This window comes from Anomaloglossus baeobatrachus, chromosome 7, assembly GCF_048569485.1.
Source record: "Anomaloglossus baeobatrachus isolate aAnoBae1 chromosome 7, aAnoBae1.hap1, whole genome shotgun sequence".
Lineage (NCBI taxonomy): Eukaryota > Metazoa > Chordata > Amphibia > Anura > Aromobatidae > Anomaloglossus > Anomaloglossus baeobatrachus.
The window spans coordinates 235,324,582-235,344,705 of NC_134359.1; the positions used below are offsets into that span (position 1 = coordinate 235,324,582).

General features: G+C 50.4%; 1 protein-coding gene across 1 annotated transcript in view; it reads left to right on the forward strand.

The window, feature by feature from the left end:
* Positions 1 to 2,714: 2,714 nt before the first annotated feature.
* The window catches only part of RSL1D1 (ribosomal L1 domain containing 1), an 81,798-nt gene continuing 64,388 nt past the window's right edge, over positions 2,715 to 20,124 (forward strand). The window contains exons 1-3 of the mRNA XM_075317958.1: positions 2,715 to 2,780; positions 8,855 to 8,994; positions 10,548 to 10,686. Coding sequence (XP_075174073.1) covers positions 2,742 to 2,780; positions 8,855 to 8,994; positions 10,548 to 10,686 — 318 coding nt within the window. The 5' untranslated portion in view covers positions 2,715 to 2,741. The remainder of the gene's footprint in view (positions 2,781 to 8,854; positions 8,995 to 10,547; positions 10,687 to 20,124) is intronic.

Sequence of the window (20,124 nt, forward strand, 5' to 3'; positions counted from 1 at the left end):
TAGGGGGGGTTGCTGGGGGGGGGCAGAAGAGACAGAGCGGAGGGTGCTGCTGGGGGGGCGGAGGAGAGCGCAGGGGGGAGAGAAGAGTGCACCGGTGAGAGACAGAGCGAGGGGCAGAGGAGAGCGCACTGTGAGAGACAGAGCTAGGGGGGAGAGACAGTAGGGGGCAGAGGAGAGTGCATCGGTGAAAGACTGAGCGGGGGGGAGGCAGAGGAGAGAAGAAGATGCACGGATAAGAGATAAAGCGGGGGGGATGATGGGTGGGCAGAAGAGAGCGCGGGGAGGGGGGGGGCTGTGTGTGAGAGATTGAGAGATATATATATATAATCTCAATCAATCAAATTATATATAATTATATATATCTCTCAATCAATCAATCTCAATCTGTTTGGTTGAGCTGCAGGTAAATAAAGTGGCTGCAGAGAATAAAGGGAAAATTCAAGAGGAACAAAAGTTAGAAACAAAAAAAAAATAATGTAGGGGTGTTTTAGATTACATTACTGCATAGATTAGCTTAAAAAATATTTTGTGGCCAGACAACTTCTTTAAACTTGCACCGAGCAAGTTGTAGGCGGCTGTGTCCTGCCAAGAATGACGACCAGGGGAACAGAGTGTTCATGCCCTGCTCTCATGGGCATGTCTCCATTCACCCATTTAAGTCCAAACAACTCTGTGAGGGAGCTACAGCCGATTGCCAGCTTCTGGGAATAACTGTTGCGTTCAAGGAGATCTTTTTTGAGTAAAAAGGAAAGCTGATGATTGAGGTGTCGGAATCAGTGTTATATTTGTCACCTGAAGATAAAAGTCACAAATGACCTGCCGGATAGGCTGTGCAAGTGAGCGTGACCCCATCAATGAGACATTGTACCAGCCCCAGCATTAATCTGAGGTTTGGGTTATAGTTTAAGCCTGGGCTAGTGTAGGATTTGGTAGTTTTCTTGGGCTTGATCAAGGCTGCCAGCGTTGATACATTTTGCCTCTTCTGACCCAGACATGCTGCTGAGCGTTTGTTACCAGCTATGACTGTAAATATATATATATACTGTACAGTTGGGAGAATTTTACAAAAACCTGTATTCTCCAGAATATACTTTTTTTTTTTTTTGCAATTTGCTCCGCTCCACTTGACTTCAGAAAGATACAGCTGCTGGCTGCCATTTTGCTAAATCATACAGCAAAATGTTTTTTTATTTTTATTTTTAAAAGCTAATGCCTCCATGGCACGTTGCCTCCCTAGTTATCACTGCAGTCCTGGGTTCATCTCCCACCAAGGACATCTGCAAGGAGTTTGTATGGTCTCACTGTGCTTGTGTGGGTTTCCTCCCACACTCCAAAGACATTCTGATAGGGGATGTAGATTGTGAGCCGCAAAGGGGACAGCGATGATGGCCGGGGCCCCATCATGCTACGGCGGGACCTCTTCACGCTAGGGCAAGGCCTCATCTCTCTAAGGCGAGACTACTTTGCGCTAGGGCAAGGCCTTATCATGCTAGGGCGGGACTTTTTCACGCTAGGGTGAGGCCTCGGCATGCTAGGGCGGGACTTCTTCACACTGGAGCGAGGCCTCATCATGCTATGGCGGGACTTCTTCACGCTAGGGCGAGACCTCATGACGCTAGGGTGGGACTTCTTCAGGTTAGGGCGAGGCCTCATCATGCTAGGGCGGGACCGCATCACGCTAGGGCGAGGCCTCATCACGCTAGAGCAGGACTTCTTTACACTAGGGTGAGGCCTCATCACGCTAGGGCAGGACTTCTTCACACTAGAGCGAGGCCTCATCACGCCAGGGTAAGGCCTCATCATGCTAGGGCGAGGCCTCATCATGCTAGGGCGAGGCCTCATCACGCTAGAGCAGGACTTCTTTACACTAGGGTGAGGCCTCATCACGCTAGAGCAGGACTTCTTTACACTAGAGCAGGACTTCTTTACACTAGGGTGAGGCCTCATCACGCTAGGGCGGTACTTCTTCAGGTTAGGGCGAGGCCTCATCATGCTAGGGTGGGACCGCATCACGCTAGGGCGAGGCCTCATCATGCTAGAGCAGGACTTCTTAACACTACTAGGGCAAGGCTTCATCACGTTAGGGCAGGACTTTTTTACGCTAGGGCGAGGCCTTATCATGCTAGGGTGGGACTTCTTCATGCTGGGACGGGACTTCTTCACGCGAAGCCAGGTCTCCAGGTCTTTTCGCACCATGTGCTTAGGTTGGGCCCTGTAATGCCCGCTATAGAGAAGTTAGTGTGCACTGTGCACAATACAAATGACTTGAAGATTTTTGCCGTCTTCAGCAGCATTAGAACATGTGAGGACTGTGAGGGGAGCCGTTCTGCTGAGCTAATGCGCCCACAATAGCCATACAGCACACGGTAACAGCTGACACCTGACGTCTCTCACTTCCGCCATAGTCAGCTGTAAGGACAGCACGTGACACGTCACGTTCCTTTCTCGTCACCCGCCCTATTATAGTCAGTCACGTGGCATTTTTTCCCCCGAGCCGCGTCACTTCCTATCCTCGAAAAGCCCATCACGTGACACGCTTTTTACGTCACTTCCTTTCCAGAAGAACCAGTCACGTGGCATTCTCTCAACGTCACTTCCGGTATTGTAGAGTGAGTCACGTGTCGCTCTTCTTACGTCACTTCGTCAGCGACGCTGTAAGTTTTGAACAGAACTAATAAAGTTTGAGTAGTACACGCTGCGCATGCGCATTGCTCTATGCACTAACACGTGTGGAGTGAAAGATGGCTGAATCCGTGCGGCATGGGGTGGACTCGGAGCAGGTGAGTTCCGTGTGTTGTGCCCGTATGTGTTATTGGGATGGGGCGGATTTTCCAGTGTCCGCCTGTGTTTCCTCCTTCGCTACCTCCGGAGCTCTCCGCAGACATTACATTATTGGGATTCCCCCCTCTATGATCAGTGCTGGTCAGTCCTGCACAATGGAGACACTGATGGCGACCCTGCGTTGAATTACTCCTGCACCTTTTATTCCCCCTGCACATTGCCAACTTAGCTCTAATTTAGGCTGTGTGGTGGATATAAAATGAGTTGGGCTTTGCTTACCCTCACCAGGTCCATTGCTGTGCCTCCACCTCTGTCTTGGGCTTTGTTGATCGTCTGCAGCGGTGACATCACTTTAACCGTAGACTTTGTGCGGAACGAGTCACAGGACGCTGGCCGTTGTCCACATTGGTAATCTGTGGCTGCCAGACAGGAGTTCTGCGAGCCACTTCATACCTAGCGGCTTCTCTTGTGATTAACCGGCTTGGCGTGATGTCACATGTGTGTCACACCGCAGCGATGGCATCATGCCAGGCCGGCCAGTCACAAGAGGAGCTGAGGATGCCGAGAGCAAGGAGGGGGTTTTATGGCTGCTCTCCGGCTGCCCCAGTGTACAGTGTCTGCTGTAATCTACCTGTCTCTAATCTCTCCTTCATTTCTAAACATCTTGAATGCTTGGTCCACTCCCGTCTAATCTGCTTTGATTTAGGTAATTGTCATGACTTTTTACAATCCGGTTTCCGCTCCTTAAGCTGGATTCAGACATAGCGATAGCGACGTCGCTGTTACGTCACCATTTTCTGTGACGTAACAGCGACCTTGTATGTCGCTGTTATGATCGCTGCTTAGCTGTCAAACAGCGACGCAGCAGCGATCATAACATCGCTACATGAGCAGGGAGCCGCGCACACTGCTTAGCGCTGGCTCCCTGCTCTCCTAGCTACAGTACACATCGGGTTAATTAACCCGATGTGTACTGCAGATACATGTGCAGAGAGCAGGGAGTTGCGCACACTGCTTAGCGCTGGCTCCTTGCTCTCCTAGCTACAGTACACATCGGGTTAATTAACCCGATGTGTACTGCAGCTACATGTGCAGAGAGCAGGAGCTGGCAGCACAGGCAGCGTGACAGCGGCGGAGGCTGGTAACGAAAGTAAATATCGGTAACCACCTTGGTTACCCGATGTTTACCCTGGTTACAGCTTACCGCAGCTGCCAGACGCTGGCTCCTGCTCTCTGCTCGCTTCATTTCGTCGCTCTCTCGCTGTCACACACAGCGATGTGTGCTTATCAGCGGGAGAGCAACAATAAAAAAAACTAACCAGGGCTGTGTGTAACGAGCAGCGATCTCACAGCAGGGGCCAGATCGCTGCTCAGTGTCACACACAGCGAGATCGCTAATGAGGTCACTGCTGCGTCACAAAAAACGTGACTCAGCAGCGATCTCGCTGTGTGTGAAGCACCCCTTACACTCGACGGAGACTGCTCTTACTAAAGTCTCTAATGATCTACTAACAGCTAAATCTAACGGTCACTACTCCCTGCTGATCCTCCTGGATCTCTGCTTAATTCAACACTGTGGATCACCAGATCCTCCTCACTATGCTCCGCTCTATTGGGCTCAAGGACAATGCTCTCTCTTGGCTCTCCTTCTAACTCTCTGACCGCTCCTTCACTATATCTTTTGCCAACTCCTTTTCCCCTTGTTCTCAGGGTTCAGTTCTAGGCCTCTCCTCTTCTTTCTATACATGGCCCCTGTTGGACAAACCATCAGCAGATTTGGTTTCCAGTACCATCTCAATGCTGATGACACCAGAATATACACATCATCTCCTGACACCCCTCCATTACTACAAAATACCAGTGATTGTCTGTCCGCTGTCTCTAACATCATGTCCCCCTCCCCATCTAAAACTGAATCAGTCTTAGGCTATGTGCGCACTTACCGGATTTTTCGCGGATTTTGCCGCGGATTTGCTGCATGTTTCGCTGCAGAAAATGTTCATAACATCTCTGCAGTGAATCACCAGCAAATCCTATGGAGAAAAAAAATCCTGTGCGCACTGGGCGGAATTTGACAGCTGCGTGTTTTGCTGCGGGAATCCCGCAGCAAAAACAAGTGCATGTCACTTCTTTTCCGCACATCGCTGCGGGATTTCTCTCCATTGACTCAATGTTAATCAAGAAATCCCGCAGGGAATAACGCAGGCAGCAAATTCTGTGCGGTTCACTGCGTTTTCCTGCGTTATTCCCTGCGGTATTTTGCGGTTTACCTCCGGTAATGTGCATCACTTGCTGCGGTTTTGCAGGGAAGTGATGTCATTACAGGAAGAGGAAGCCGTGCAGAGTAAACACACACACAGATCACAGACACAGACATCACAGACATAGAACACATAGACACAGACACATAGAACACACATAGAAAGAAAACGGAAATATAGGAAAAAAAGAACGTGGGCTCCGCTGCATATTTACCTTCCAGCCGAGGTAAGCACACAGCGGCGGCCCGGTATCCTCAGGCTGGGGAGGGAGAGGGGCAGGGATAATGTCCCCCGCCTCACTCCCCCTCCGGCAGCCGAGAATATCAGCCGCAGCTGCCCCGGCACTGTCGCATGCAATATGCGACAATACCGGCGTGTCCTCGGCTCTTCTTGCCACTGTGTAGCAGTGGTGGCAAGGTAATACAAGGGGTTAATGATGGTGGGGGACCACCGCCATTAACCCCAGGCTTGATCATGGCAGCGTCTATGTGACAGCTGACATGATCAACCCGTAAGTAAAGTGAAAAAAAAACACACAGAAAAATCCTTTATTTTAAATAAAACAAACAAGCCTCGTTCACCATTTTATTAACCCCTCCCGCACCAAAGCTCCGGCATAATCCAGGTCCGACGTCCAGCGCTGGTTCCATCCAGCCGCGACTGTCACAGAGACAGGCTGAATGCAGCAGAGGTAATTACCGGTCATTTCCCACGGCCGGTAATGTGAACTCACTGCCGACCGTGGGAAATGCAGCGATCTGTCATCTATCTATCTATCTATCCCTCTATCTATCTATCTATCTATCTATCCCTCCCTCTCTCTATCTATCCCTCTATCTATTCTTCTGTCTATCTACTCTCAGAATTAAATGACTTTTTTTTTTTTTTTTTTTTTTTCTTCAATGTGCTTTATTGCATTGAAAGCAATAAAGCACATCCCAACCCGCACGCGGCAAAACCGCGGCAATACCGCGAACAATACCGCGGTAAAACCGCAGCAAACCGCGGCAAACCGCATGCGGTTTTCGGGTGCGGTTTCCCGCGGTTTTTTACCGTGGGTGCGGTAATCTTTGAGGGCATGCGGAATTTTCTCAAGAAAATTCCACTTCCCAGTGCGCACAGAGCCTAAAACTGAACTTCTCATGTTTTCTTCCTCCTCTAACCTTCCTAAGTCCAATAATGCCATTTCCTTGTGTGGTTCTATCACTACTTCCCTGCAGCACACCCACTGTCTTGGGGTTATATCTGACACAGATCTCTACTTCACTCAGTCTTTCATGTCATCTCCGCCTCAAAAACATCTCTAGATTTTTACCTTTTCTTACTGTTGACTCTGCCAAAACTCTTACGGTCTTATTAATTCTTGTCTGGACTATGCAACTTTCTACTAATGTCTTCCTCTTACTAAATCCTCCTCTCTCCAATCCATCCTGAATGCAGCAGCCAGGATCATTTTCCTCTCCAACCACTACACTGATGCCTCCACCCTGTACCAGTCATTGCACTGGTTGCCCATCCGCTATAGAGTACACTATAAACTTATCCCTCTCACCCACAAAGCTCTCCACAGTTCTGCACCGCCCTACATCTCCTCATTTATCTCTTTCTATCATCCTTTCAGTGCCCTCCGTTTTGCTAATAACCCACCTGATGTCCTCTATCATCCAAACCTCCCACTCCCGTCTCCTGGTTTCTCGTAAGCTGCACCAATTCTCTGAAACACACTACCCAGGATAATTTGCTTAATTCATAATAACCACAGTTTTCAGCTAGCCCTAAAAAGTATTTCTTTAGACTAGCCTAACTATTCCCCTTCTGCCCTTACAAGGGAACAGATTTGGAAGAAAATATTGTATCAGCTGTTTACACCCTCCATGCACTAATGGCGCTCTGTACCTGTACTTGTACATATAATTACTGGTGATCACTTCATGCAGCGATATGTCAATCCCCGATTTCATATATTGATGGCTGGACCGTACAATTCAAGAATCGACCACAGCTTTCTGTGCTCCTTTTTGGAGCGGGTCTCGCACTGTGACAACGTTTGACATGCCTCTGTGCCAGCTCTTCCCTCTTACATAAAGAATCGTTCTCTTATTTGAGCACTAATGTAATGCAGAAATTGCTCATAATGTAGTTGTATCTATGGCTCAATGGGTTCTTATCAGTCATCAGGAGCGCACTGCTCTCCTGCCTGCCTGATTAGCAGCTCAGACCAGCACCATGATTGCACTGCGAGTCTGAATCTTGAGCTCTCAATTCCTTTGCCTCTGCAGTATCAGAGAAGCCCAGAGTCACTGAAGCCAAATCTGGATCCAGCCAGCTTCAGAGCAGCACTGACAGACTCTATAGAAAAGAGCTTGTAAGCGCTGCGATCCTTACCACCTCTGATACACTGCAGGGGTGGTCTGTAATGTAGACAACGATCAGTAAGCAAGAAGAGGAAAGGTAGCTTTCTATTGCTTCTTTCATCTGGATCCAGCCAGCTTCAGAGCAGCACTGCCAGACTCTAGAACATAGCTTGTAAGCGCTGCAATCCTTGCCCAGGAGACCGGACACCTCTGATACACTGCAGAGATGGTCTGTAATGTAGACAATATGCCGTAAGGAACAAACAAAGCTGGCTCTCGATTGCTGCCTCCGATAGGTGGCTCTTCTTTCATCTGGAGGAGAGCGGATTTACATTTTACAAATTGCACAATTTCCATTGAAGACACAACATTGCACAGCCTGAGCCGCACCCTCCCATGCAGATCACGCTTGGGTAATAGCAGTCCTAATGGAGCTCACTTTTTGGCTGTTTTTCTGAATTTTGCTGCTTTGATATAGAATTCTGCCAATAACAGTCTTTGAAACTTATGACCTGTTTTGATGTGGGAAAAAAATATTTTTCCATGTTAGTGCAGTTTTATTATCTAAGGTTAATCAGTAAGTTTCAGTCTGTAATCGTCATTCATTTTCAGACCCCCGTCCCCTATGACAGCCAGTCTTCAGCAGGATCCTAGGTGTAGATTTCTTTTTTTGTCTTGCGGGAGTAATATAATCTGAATGTGAGCTCTGTGTGTATCTAGGTCACTGCTGCCCACAATTCTCTGATCTGCAGTTTCTTTCCTGCTCCTATTTCCTCTTCATGTGCTTTCCTCCTTGTCGATCACCTGTTTCCTCTGCCCTCCATAAGGCTTTAGATACTTTCCTCTCTCCAGCTATTTGCTAACACTAAAGGCCTCGTCACACACAGAGATAAATCTTTGGCAGATCTCTGGTTGCAGTGAAATCATGGACATATTGTTCAATTTGTACAAAGCCACAAACCTGCCACTGATTGTCCACAATTTCACTGCAACTACAGATCTGCCGCAGATTTATCTGTGTGAGACAGGGCCTTAAGGCCTTGTGCACACAGTGCATATTTGGTGAATTATTTTTTTTAACTTCCGTATTTGGAGCCAAAACCAGGAGTGGGTGATAAATACAGAAGCGGTGCCCGTGTTTCTATTATACTTTTCCTCTGATTGTTCCACTTCTGGTTTTCTTACAAATACTGAGATGAAAAAACCTCACCAAATACTCAATGTGCGCACGAGGCCTAAGAAGGGAGAAGGCTCTGATGGATTTCTAACATTTTTGCAGAACATGCAAAACAGTAAAAAGCAGGACAGTAAAATCCTAGAACATTTTTAATGGAGACTATTTGTAAAGTTGCCTTATTTTGCATTTAGGAAGCAAATTAATTATAATACCAAAAAAATCTGTGTGAAGGTATACATAGTCTTTAACTTACCATCATTTTTTTCCTCTGCTACTTTCAGGTTAAGAAGGCAGCCAAAGCTCTCCTCGCTTACCAGAAAACCAAGGATAGCGGCAATTTATTACTCCTCAATGAACATGACTGGATATCAGTGAACCTTACTGTATGGAAGATCCCGAATCAGGCTCAAGCAATTAGAATGTAAGCTCACGCGGCTCGTTCACATGCCAGGCATTTATTTTCTGTTATGTATTCAGGGATCTCTGCTTTGTTTAACCCCTACACAACCTAAGACGTAGTAGAATATCATAGGTTGTGTCTCTGCCTTTGATGTGGGCCCACACACTGAGCCCGCGTCTTTCCCTAGACATGTCTGGTGATCTGATCAGTCGTAGGTGAGTTGGAGATTCCCCCCCCCTCATGCCTGCTAACTAGTTAAAGGGAACCTGTCACCAGATTTTTCCCTATTAAACTAACAGAATGACCTTCTGCAGCTCCTGGGCTGCATTCTATGAAGGTGCACCTTGGCCCTGACTCCACTTCCAGACCCCAAAAATAACTTTATAAAACCTGGCCGTTAGGTATGCTAATTACCTTGCTTGGCCAGGTAGGCGGGCTTATTTTCTGCTCCTTTTTCCCTCTCCTGCCGTTGATCGCCGTCCTCCTTTCATGATTGATGGGATGACGCCTCTGTCATCCTCCTCGTCGCATTTTCAAATCTCGCGCCTGTGCAGTTATGTCTGCTTGCGCAGGTGCAGTTCACTCTGCCATATCGCAGGCAGAACAGAAAACCGCTGCCCTCGCTCGCGTCGGTGAGCTAAATGCGCAGGCGCGAGATTATGGTCGGGTTACGAGCATGGCGCTGGTGAGGTCATGCACAGCGCCGAATATACCTCGGAAAAGAAGACCCTATTGAGATCTTCTATTCCACAGTATAATCACATGCATGTCTGGATTGTATTTTCTATGGATTGTTTACTGAAATAAAATAATCTTTTAGTCTTCAAAGCCAGAATTTTTTTTTATCTTGCTTTTATCACGTTAGAATCACACGTTTCCTCTCTGTATTATCTGGATCTAATAAGAGAGTGAACCGGATGTATACTCTTTTCCTTATCCCAAAATGGTACCATTTTACTGCTCGGTGTACAAAAAAAAACAAGTCATCTTACAGCTGCATTGACTGAAACATACAAGATATGTCTCAACAAAAAAAGCAAAATAATAATAATATTAAAAATATATAAGTAAGAGGGATCCAGCAAATATCAAGAGGTCCAGTTGGCATAAAATTATGGATATATTAGTCGAAAAATTAAAAAATATAACAAAGCTGTAAATAATAAGTTGCAGGAAATAGTGCGTTACGTTTTGGCGGTTTATACTTATTATTTACAGCTTTGTTATATATTTTAATCTCCCTCTCCCCTCTCTTTTCTTGTTTCTTAGTCCATTAAATGATAAAAATGGATGGTTTTCGTCAATCCAAACTACAAAAAAACAAACAGAAAAAAAGGGCTCTTGGAAGAAGGGGAAGGAAAAAAATGAGCTCAAAAACAAAATTCTCTGCGTCCTTAAAGGGTTAAAGGCAAAGTCAAGTCACTGGTGGTAGAAATAAGAAGAGTGGACCTGTCTATGGTGGTCCGCAGTTTTGGGGTTTTCCTAGTATCAGTTGTGTGCCATTGTTATACTGATCTCACATCCACATTGCTTTTGTTGCCAATTACATATAAGTATTTTTCTTCATCTCTCAGTCCTCTTCCTCATGGGATCCGACCGGACACGTGCGAGGTTTGCCTCTTCACTAAAGATGAGCCCAATATGTCTGTGGAACAAACAGAAAAGTTTTACAAAAAACTGCTCAGTCAGCATGGAGTCAAACAGATCACAGAGGTAAATGGTACTAAAATGAGAATTTTGGTTTTTCTAGCTACCATTCCCCACAGAGGGCGTTATTGAAGATAGTGTAACTGGAATTGATATGACATTAGCGACTTATGATGTCCTGTGTTCGTCATAAGCTATGTCCCTTGCTTAAATGCAGGCTCACACGCAGAACCTGCATCTGTGCCCATAGATGGCTGAGAGCTGCGGGTGGAATGGACCTCCGCTCACAGCTGTTAAAGGGATTCTGTCACCAGGTTTTTGCCACTAATCTGGAATAAGCATAACGAAAAGAGAGATATCCCTATTCCAGTGATGTGTCACTTACTGGGCTGCTTAGTGTAGTTTTGATAAAATCGCAGTTTAATCAGCAGGAGATTATCATTACAGGACTACTTGGCGTGCTGCAGGTAGTCCAGCATATGCATGATCTCTGTATAACTGCTATTTCTTTGTCGCTCCATTAGGAGACCCAGACAATTGGGTGTATAGCTTCTGCCTCCGGAGGCCACACAAAGTATTACACTCAAAAGTGTAACCCCTCCCCTCTGCCTATACACCCTCCCGTGCCTCACGGGCTCCTCAGTTTTTATGCTTTGTGTGGAAGGAGGCACACATCCACTCATGCATTCCCATTTTAGTCAGCAGTAACTGCTGATGTTATCGGTTGGAAGAAAAGAGGGCTCCCATGGGGCCCCCGGCATGCTCCCTTCTCACCCCACTACGTCGGCGGTGCTGTTAAGGTTGAGGTACCCATTGCGGGTACGACGGCCGGAGCCTCATGCCGTATTTCCTTCACCATCCCTTGGGGGCTCTGGGAGAAGTGGGATCCTGAGCGGTCATCCAGGTACTGGGACCGTGCTCCCTCCGCAGCCCCTGTGTGGTATCTGCCGGACCGGAGTATTTTCTTCATCAGGGACCGGGCCCTGCATCTGTCAGGTACTCTGTTTCCCCATGGGGACGGTTCATGGAGCGCCTGGCACCCGGACGCTGCAAGGGCTGCTGGGCCGTGAAAGCCGGGGGACTTCCGCGCCGACCGCGCCTGTTTGTCGGCCGTGGTCATAAATTTAGTCCCCGGCTTCAGTTGCGGCCTACTTGCAAAATCTCGCCCCCGGACCTGTCTGTCAGGGTAGGGGCGGGACAGCCGACCGGACGCTGCCTGGGACACACAGCGGCTGCTGATCCGCGAAAGCCGGGGGACTTCCGCGCCTGCTGGTCGGCCGCGGTCATAAATTTAGTCCCCGGCTTCAGTTGCGGCCTACTGGCAAGACTCCCGCCCCCGGACCTGTCTGTCAGGGTAGGGGCGGGACAGCCGTCCTGACGTCGGCAGTGAGGGCCGGAGCATCCTGTATGCTTCCTCCCCCCTCTTTGATCACAATAGGGACCCCAGATTCCCGCACTTTTCCTGGTGCCGCCCACCGCTCCACTCCCCCTCTGAGAGCTCCAGCAGCCATTTTTTTTTCAGACATTCTGTGCTGGAGATTCATCAGGAAAGAGCTCTCCACCGCTGGGAGACCTGGAGCAGGGAATCTGGAGGACACACACGCCGCTTTTTAGCGGTCGGTAAGCCACACCGGTCTTCCGGTGCTGGTCCCCCTGGGTTGCATGAATAGATACGTATTATATATATATATATATATATATATATATATATATATATATATATATATATATATATATATATATATATATATATATATATTCTCTGTTCGGCCGGGCTGTATGCTCTTCCCTTATACCCTCTGTGATCACTCTCCTGGGACACAACAGCATGTCGTCCACAAGGAGCAAGGGCGCTAAGGCAAAGGGGTTCTTTGCGACCTGTACCTCTTGTAGGGCAATGTTGCCTGCGGGTTCCACCTACCCTCACTGTGAGCACTGCTCGACCCCTGTTACACTGACTCAGCCGGAGCCGCGACCACTTGTGGGCCCCTCGGCTCAGGTAGACCCCCATGCATCCACTGTCCAGGCGGCAGGGACAGAGTTTGCAGTTTTCTTCAGCGCTCTATTGGGAGACCCAGACGATTGGGGTATAGCTACTGCCCTCCGGAGGCCACACAAAGCACTACACTAAAAAGTGCAAGGCCCCTCCCCTTCTGGCTATACACCCCCCGTGGTATCACGGGTTCTCCAGTTTTCAAGCTTTGTGCGAAGGAGGTCAGACATCCACGCATGGCTCCACAGATTTTAGTCAGCAGTAGCTGCTGACTATTTCGGATGGAAGAAAAGAGGGCCCATATAGGGCCCCCAGCATGCTCCCTTCTCACCCGTGGATGGTGTTGTAAGGTTGAGGTACCTATTGCTGGTACAGGGGCTGGAGCCCCACATGCTGTTTTCCTTCCACATCCCCTTGTAGGGCTCTGTGGAAGTGGGATCCTGCCGGCCTCTAAGCTCTGACGCCGGGCTCCATCCACAGACCCATAGCACCTGATGGATACGGAGCAGGAGTACAATCAGGGACAAGGCCCTGCATCATACAGGTACTCTGTGTCCCCGGCAGGCACAGACACACTCCGGGCTGGCTGGGTGTTGTAGTGCGCCGGGGACCGTAACGATTGAGTTGGTGTTCCTGCAGTTTACTGGGGGACTTTTGTGTTGTGGGAACGCAGCGCCGACCCCCACTGGACCGGCGGCGCTGCTGTGACTTGTAGTGCGCCGGGGACACGCCGACCGCGCTTTTACGGCGGCGGCGTTTATAAATCCAGTCCCCGGCTTTTGCGGCCTAGCTCCGCTTCGTTCCCGCCCCCACCCTGTCAATCAGGGTAGGGGAGAGACGCTGTTTCGCAGCAGCGACGAGGGCTGGAGCCTGATTTACATGCTCCAGCCCTCTCACTAGGCACAGAGGGAAGCAGGCTTCCCGCTCTTAGTCAGGAACGCCCAGGGCCCGCCCCCCCTCCTCTCCCAGGACGCCGGCAGCCATTACATGCAGTCTGGCTAGAGGAAGGACGCAAGGCTCTGGGAGACCTGGACTAGGGGGCTTTTGGCGACCACACACCCGCTCTTAAGCGGGCGGTAAGCGGCATTTCAGCTGGCCCCTCTAGTGCCTCAGTGTGCATTGGTGTACTGTGTCACCAGATATATATATTTATTTATTTCTTGCACTGTGAGGTCGCTTCCTGGCTGGATACCCCAGATCGCTCTGAGGAGGCAGCAACATGTCATCCACAAAACGCAAGGCTGCCAAGGCTAGGGCTGTGTACACTGCGTGTGCTGCATGTGGGGCTGCTCTACCAGCAGGTTCCAAAGACCCCCATTGTGTGCAATGCTCAGATCCGGTGCTGCTTCGCCAGCCGGAGTCCGGAGGGGTAGTGACCCAGGCTGAGACGCTTGTAAGTCCTGCCCCGGTGTCAGGGACAGACTTTGCAGTTTTTGCTGATGGAATGTCTGTGACTATGGCAAAAATCCTTGAAACTTTGCAATCCATGACTGGGGCTCAGTCTATGGACACGGCGAGGTCTCTGTCCTCTAATCCCCCTCAGTTGGAATTAATCCAGACTGCAAGGGGGTCCCCGGCTTCACAGGCTGAGTATTATGACTCAGATGATAGCCCCAGCCACCCTAAGCGAGCTCGCTGGGAAAGACCCTCAACGTCATCACACTGCTCAGGGTCTCAGCGCAATCAGTCGCCCTGTGATGCGTCTGAAGAGAGTGATCAGGAGTCTTATCCTGGAACCCCTCTCAATCTGGATACCCCGGATGGGGACGCCATGGTAAACGAGCTTATCTCAGCCATCAATAGACTGTTGGATATTTCTCCCCCAGCTCCTTCTGCAGAGGAGGCAGCTGCAGAGCAGGAGAAGTTTCGTTTCCTCTATCCCAAGCGTAAATTGAGTGCTTTCTTGGATCACTCTGACTTCAGAGAGTCAATCCAGAAACACGACGCTCATCCAGAAAGGCGTTTCTCTAAACGTTCTAAGGATACACGTTTTCCTTTCCCCCCTGATGTGGTCAAGCGCTGGACCCAGTGTCCAAAAGTAGACCCCCCGATTTCCAAACTTGCAGCTAGATCCATAGTTGCAGTGGAGGATGGCGCTTCACTTAAGGATGCCAATGACAGACAGATGGACCTTTGGTTAAAATCTGTCTATGAAGCTATCGGCGCGTCGTTTGCCCCAGCATTCGCAGCCGTATGGGCACTCCAAGCTATTTCAGCTGGTTTAGCAAAAGTGGATGCTATCATACATCCAGCGGTGCCGCAAGTGGCGTCCCTTACCTCGCAGATGTCTGCGTTTGCGTCTTACGCTATCAATGCGGTCCTAGAATCTACCAGCCGCACCTCAATGGCGTCCGCCAATTCGGTAGTTTTGCGCAGAGCCTTGTGGTTAAAGGACTGGAAAGCAGATGCTGGTTCCAAAAAATGTTTAACCAGCTTGCCTTTATCTAGAGATAGACTGTTTGGCGAGCCATTGGCTGACATCTTTAAACAGTCCAAGGGTAAAGACTCTTCCTTACCCCAGCCCAGATCAAGCAAACCTCAGCAGAAAAAATGGCAGCAGAGGTTTCAGTCCTTTCGAGGTTCGGGCAAGACACAATTCTCCTCGTCCAAAGGGACTCAGAGGACGCAAAGAGTCTCAGATTCCTGGCGGGCTCACGCACGCCCCAAGAAAGCAAATGGAGGAACCGCTTCCAAAGCGGCTACCTCATGACTTCCAGCCCCCCCCCTCCGCATCTCCGGTCGGGGGCAGGCTCTCCCGCTTTTCCGACATTTGGATGTCACAGGTCAAAGACCGGTGGGTGACAAACATTTTGTCTCGCGGGTACAGAATCGAGTTCAGTTCTCGTCCTCCAGCTCGGTTCTTCAGAACCTCCCCACATCCAGACCGAGCAGATGCCCTGCTGCAGGCGGTGGACTCCCTAAGAGCGGAAGGAGTAGTGGTTCCTGTACCGCCTCAGGAACAAGGGCGAGGGTTTTACTCCAATCTCTTTGTGGTTCCAAAAAAGGACGGCTCGTTCCGTCCTGTTCTGGATCTAAAGCTGCTCAACAAACATGTGCACGCCAGACGGTTCCGGATGGAAACCCTCCGCTCTGTCGTTGCCTCAATGTCTCAAGGAGACTTCCTTGCCTCAATAGACATCAAAGATGCTTATCTCCACGTGCCAATTGCTACAGAACATCAACGTTTTCTACGTTTTGTGATAGGAAACGACCATCTTCAGTTCGTAGCTCTGCCATTCGGTCTGGCGACAGCCCCCCGGGTCTTCACCAAGGTCATGGCGGCGGTGGTAGCAGTCTTGCACTCTCAGGGACACTCGGTGATCCCTTACCTAGACGATCTACTTGTCAAGGCACCCTCTCAAGAGGCATGCCAACTCAGTCTACATGCTACGCTGGAGACTCTACAGACGTTCGGATGGATCATCAACTTTCCAAAGTCGAATCTGTCACCGTCACAGTCGCTAACGTATCTTGGCATGGAGTTTCATACTCGAGCAGCGAGAGTGAAGCTTCCGCTGAACAAGCAGCGGTCCCTACAGACAGGGGTGCAATCCCTCCTTCAAGGCCAGTCGCACCCCTTACGGCGCCTCATGCACTTCCTCGGGAAGATGGTGGCAGCCATGGAAGCAGTTCCCTTTGCGCAGTTTCATCTGCGCCCACTTCAATGGGACATTCTCCGCCAATGGGACGGGAAGTCAACGTCCCTGGACAGGAAAGTCTCTCTTTCCCAGACGGCCAAGGACTCTCTACAATGGTGGCTCCTTCCCACCTCATTGTCTCAGGGAAGATCCTTCCTGCCCCCATCCTGGGCAGTGGTCACGACAGATGCGAGTCTGTCAGGGTGGGGAGCAGTGTTTCTCCACCACAGGGCCCAGGGGACGTGGACTCCACAGGAGTCCACCCTTCAGATCAATGTTCTGGAAATCAGGGCAGTGTATCTTGCCCTACTGGCCTTCCAACAGTGGCTGGAAGGAAAGCAGATCCGAATCCAGTCGGACAACTCCACAGCGGTGGCATACATCAACCACCAAGGAGGGACGCGCAGTCGGCAAGCATTCCAAGAAGTCCGGCGCATTCTAATGTGGGTGGAGGACACAGCATCCACCATATCCGCGGTTCACATCCCAGGCGTAGAGAATTGGGAAGCAGACTTCCTCAGTCGCCAGGGCATGGACGCAGGGGAGTGGTCCCTTCACCCGGACGTGTTTCAGGAAATCTGTCGCCGATGGGGAGTGCCGGACGTCGACCTAATGGCGTCCCGGCACAACAACAAGGTCCCGGCATTCATGGCGAGGTCGCGCGATCAAAGAGCTCTGGCGGCAGACGCATTAGTTCAAGATTGGTCGCAGTTCCGGCTCCCATACGTCTTCCCACCTCTGGCACTCTTGCCCAGAGTGTTACGCAAGATCAGATCCGATTGCAGCCGCGTCATACTCGTCGCCCCAGACTGGCCGAGGAGATCGTGGTATCCGGATCTGTGGCATCTCACGGTCGGTCGACCGTGGTCACTGCCAGACCGACCAGACTTACTGTCCCAAGGGCCGTTTTTCCATCAGAATTCTGCGGCCCTGAACCTGACTGTGTGGCCATTGAGTCCTGGATCCTAGCGTCCGCAGGATTATCTCAAGGAGTCGTAGCCACAATGAGACAAGCTAGGAAGTCAACGTCTGCTAAGATCTACCACAGAACGTGGAAGATTTTCTTATCCTGGTGCTCTGCACAGAGAGTATCCCCTTGGCCATTTGCATTGCCCACCTTTCTTTCCTTCCTGCAATCGGGGTTGGAAAAGGGCTTGTCGCTCAGCTCCCTTAAAGGGCAAGTCTCGGCACTATCTGTGTTTTTTCAGAAGCGTCTAGCACGTCTTCCTAAGGTGCGCACGTTCCTACAGGGGGTCTGTCATATTGTGCCCCCGTACAAGCGGCCGTTAGATCCATGGGATCTGAACAGCGTACTAGTTGCTCTGCAAAAGCCGCCCTTCGAGCCTCTAAAGGACGTTTCCTTTTCTCGCCTGTCACAGAAAGTGGCGTTTCTTGTTGCGATCACATCGCTTCGGCGAGTGTCTGAGCTGGCAGCTCTGTCATCGAAGGCTCCCTTCCTGGTGTTCCACCAGGACAAGGTAGTGCTGCGCCCCATTCCGGAGTTTCTCCCTAAGGTCGTATCCTCGTTTCATCTTAATCAGGATATATCCTTGCCTTCCTTTTGTCCTCAGCCGGTTCACCGGTATGAGAAAGACTTACGTTTGCTAGATCTGGTGAGAGCACTCAGAATCTATATTTCTCGCACGGCGCCTATCCGCCGTTCAGATGCACTTTTTGTCCTTGTCGCTGGCCAGCGCAAGGGGTCGCAGGCTTCTAAAGCCACCCTGGCTCGATGGATCAAAGAACCAATTCTGGAAGCCTACCGTTCTGCTGGGCTTCCGGTTCCTTCAGGGCTGAAAGCCCACTCAACCAGAGCTGTGGGTGCGTCCTGGGCTTTGCGACACCAGGCTTCGGCTCAACAGGTGTGCCAGGCAGCTACCTGGTCGAGTCTGCACACTTTCACCAAACATTATCAGGTGCATACCTATGCTTCGGCGGATGCCAGCTTAGGTAGAAGAGTCCTGCAGGCGGCAGTGACATCCCCGTAGGGGAGGGCTGTTTTGCAGCTCTAACATGAGGTATCTCTTTACCCACCCAGGGACAGCTTTTGGACGTCCCAATCGTCTGGGTCTCCCAATAGAGCGCTGAAGAAGAAGGGAATTTTGTTACTTACCGTAAATTCCTTTTCTTCTAGCTCTTATTGGGAGACCCAGCACCCGCCCTGTTGTCCTTCGGGATTTTTTTGTTGTTTGCGGGTACACATGTTGTTCATGTTGAACGGTTTTTCAGTTCTCCGACGTTATTCGGAGTTAATTTGTTTAAACCAGTTATTGGCTTCCTCCTTCTTGCTTTGGCACTAAAACTGGAGAACCCGTGATACCACGGGGGGTGTATAGCCAGAAGGGGAGGGGCCTTGCACTTTTTAGTGTAGTGCTTTGTGTGGCCTCCGGAGGGCAGTAGCTATACCCCAATCGTCTGGGTCTCCCAATAAGAGCTAGAAGAAAAGGAATTTACGGTAAGTAACAAAATTCCCTTCTTTGCTGAGAAGCTCTCTGAGTCACTGTCACAATCCATGGCTAAGTCTATGGACAAATGGTCTGCCAAGCTGCTAGAAGCCTTGCAGTCCAGACCGGTCCTTACACAGACCCAGGACACTGTTGGATCGGCGCCTCCAGGTCCCTCTCGGTCCCCGCCGCAGCGCGCTCCCGGGGTGGCGGTCCGCAGAGCCATGTGGCTGCGCGAATGGAAGGCAGACTCGGCTTCCAAGAGATTCCTAACCGGTTTGCCGTTTTCTGGCGACCGATTGTTTGGAGAACGATTGGATGAGATTATTAAAGAATCCAAGGGAAAGGACTCCTCCTTACCCCAGTCCAGGCCGAAGCAACCTCAGCAACGTAAGATACAATCGAGGTTTCGGTCCTTTCGCCCCTCCGCCAGGTCCCAATCCTCTTCGTCCAATAGGCCGGAGAAAGGTCAGAGTAACTCCTACGCGTGGCGGTCTAAGTCACGCCCCCAAAAGGCTGCCGGAGGCACTGCCTCCAAGGCGGCCTCCTCATGAATCTGGTCATCCTCGTTCGGTGGCAGGCTCTCCCGCTTTTGCGACACCTGGTGGCCACATGTTCAAGACCGATGGGTGAGAGACATTCTGTCTCACGGTTACAGGGTAGAGTTCACCTCTCGTCCTCCAACTCGTTTCTTCACAACCTCCCCCCCCCCCCCGCTTGGGCCGACGCACTACTTCAGGCAGTAGCCGCTCTGAAGACAGAAGGAGTTGTGATTCCTGTCCCCCCTCAGGAACAGGGGCGCGGTTTTTACTCCAACTTGTTCGTGGTGCCAAAGAAGGACGGTTCATTCCGTCCCGTTCTGGACCTCAAACTGTTCAACAGACATGTGTGAACCAGACGGTTCAGGATGGAATCTCTCCGCTCGGTCATCGCTTCGATGTCACAGGGAGACTTTCTCGCATCGATCGACATCAAGGATGCTTATCTCCATGTGCCGATCGCACCCGAACATCAACGCTTCTTGCGTTTCGCCATAGGGGACGAACACCTTCAGTTCGTGGCATTGCCTTTCGGCTTGGCGACAGCCCCACGGGTTTTCACCAAAGTCATGGCATCCGTTGTGGCGGTCCTACACTCCCAAGGCCACTCGGTGATTCCTTACTTAGACGATCTCCTAGTCAGGGCACCGTCTCGGGAGGCGTGTCAACACAGCCTGACCGTCGCTCTGGAGACTCTCCAGCAGTTCGGGTGGATCATCAACTTTCCAAAATCCAAGTTGACGCCGACCCAGTCATTGACCTACCTCGGGATGGAGTTTCATACCCAGTCAGCGGTAGTCAAGCTACCACTGGACAAACAGCTTTCTCTGCAAGCAGGGGTGCAATCTCTTCTTCAGAGTCAGTCACACCCATTGAGGCGCCTCATGCAC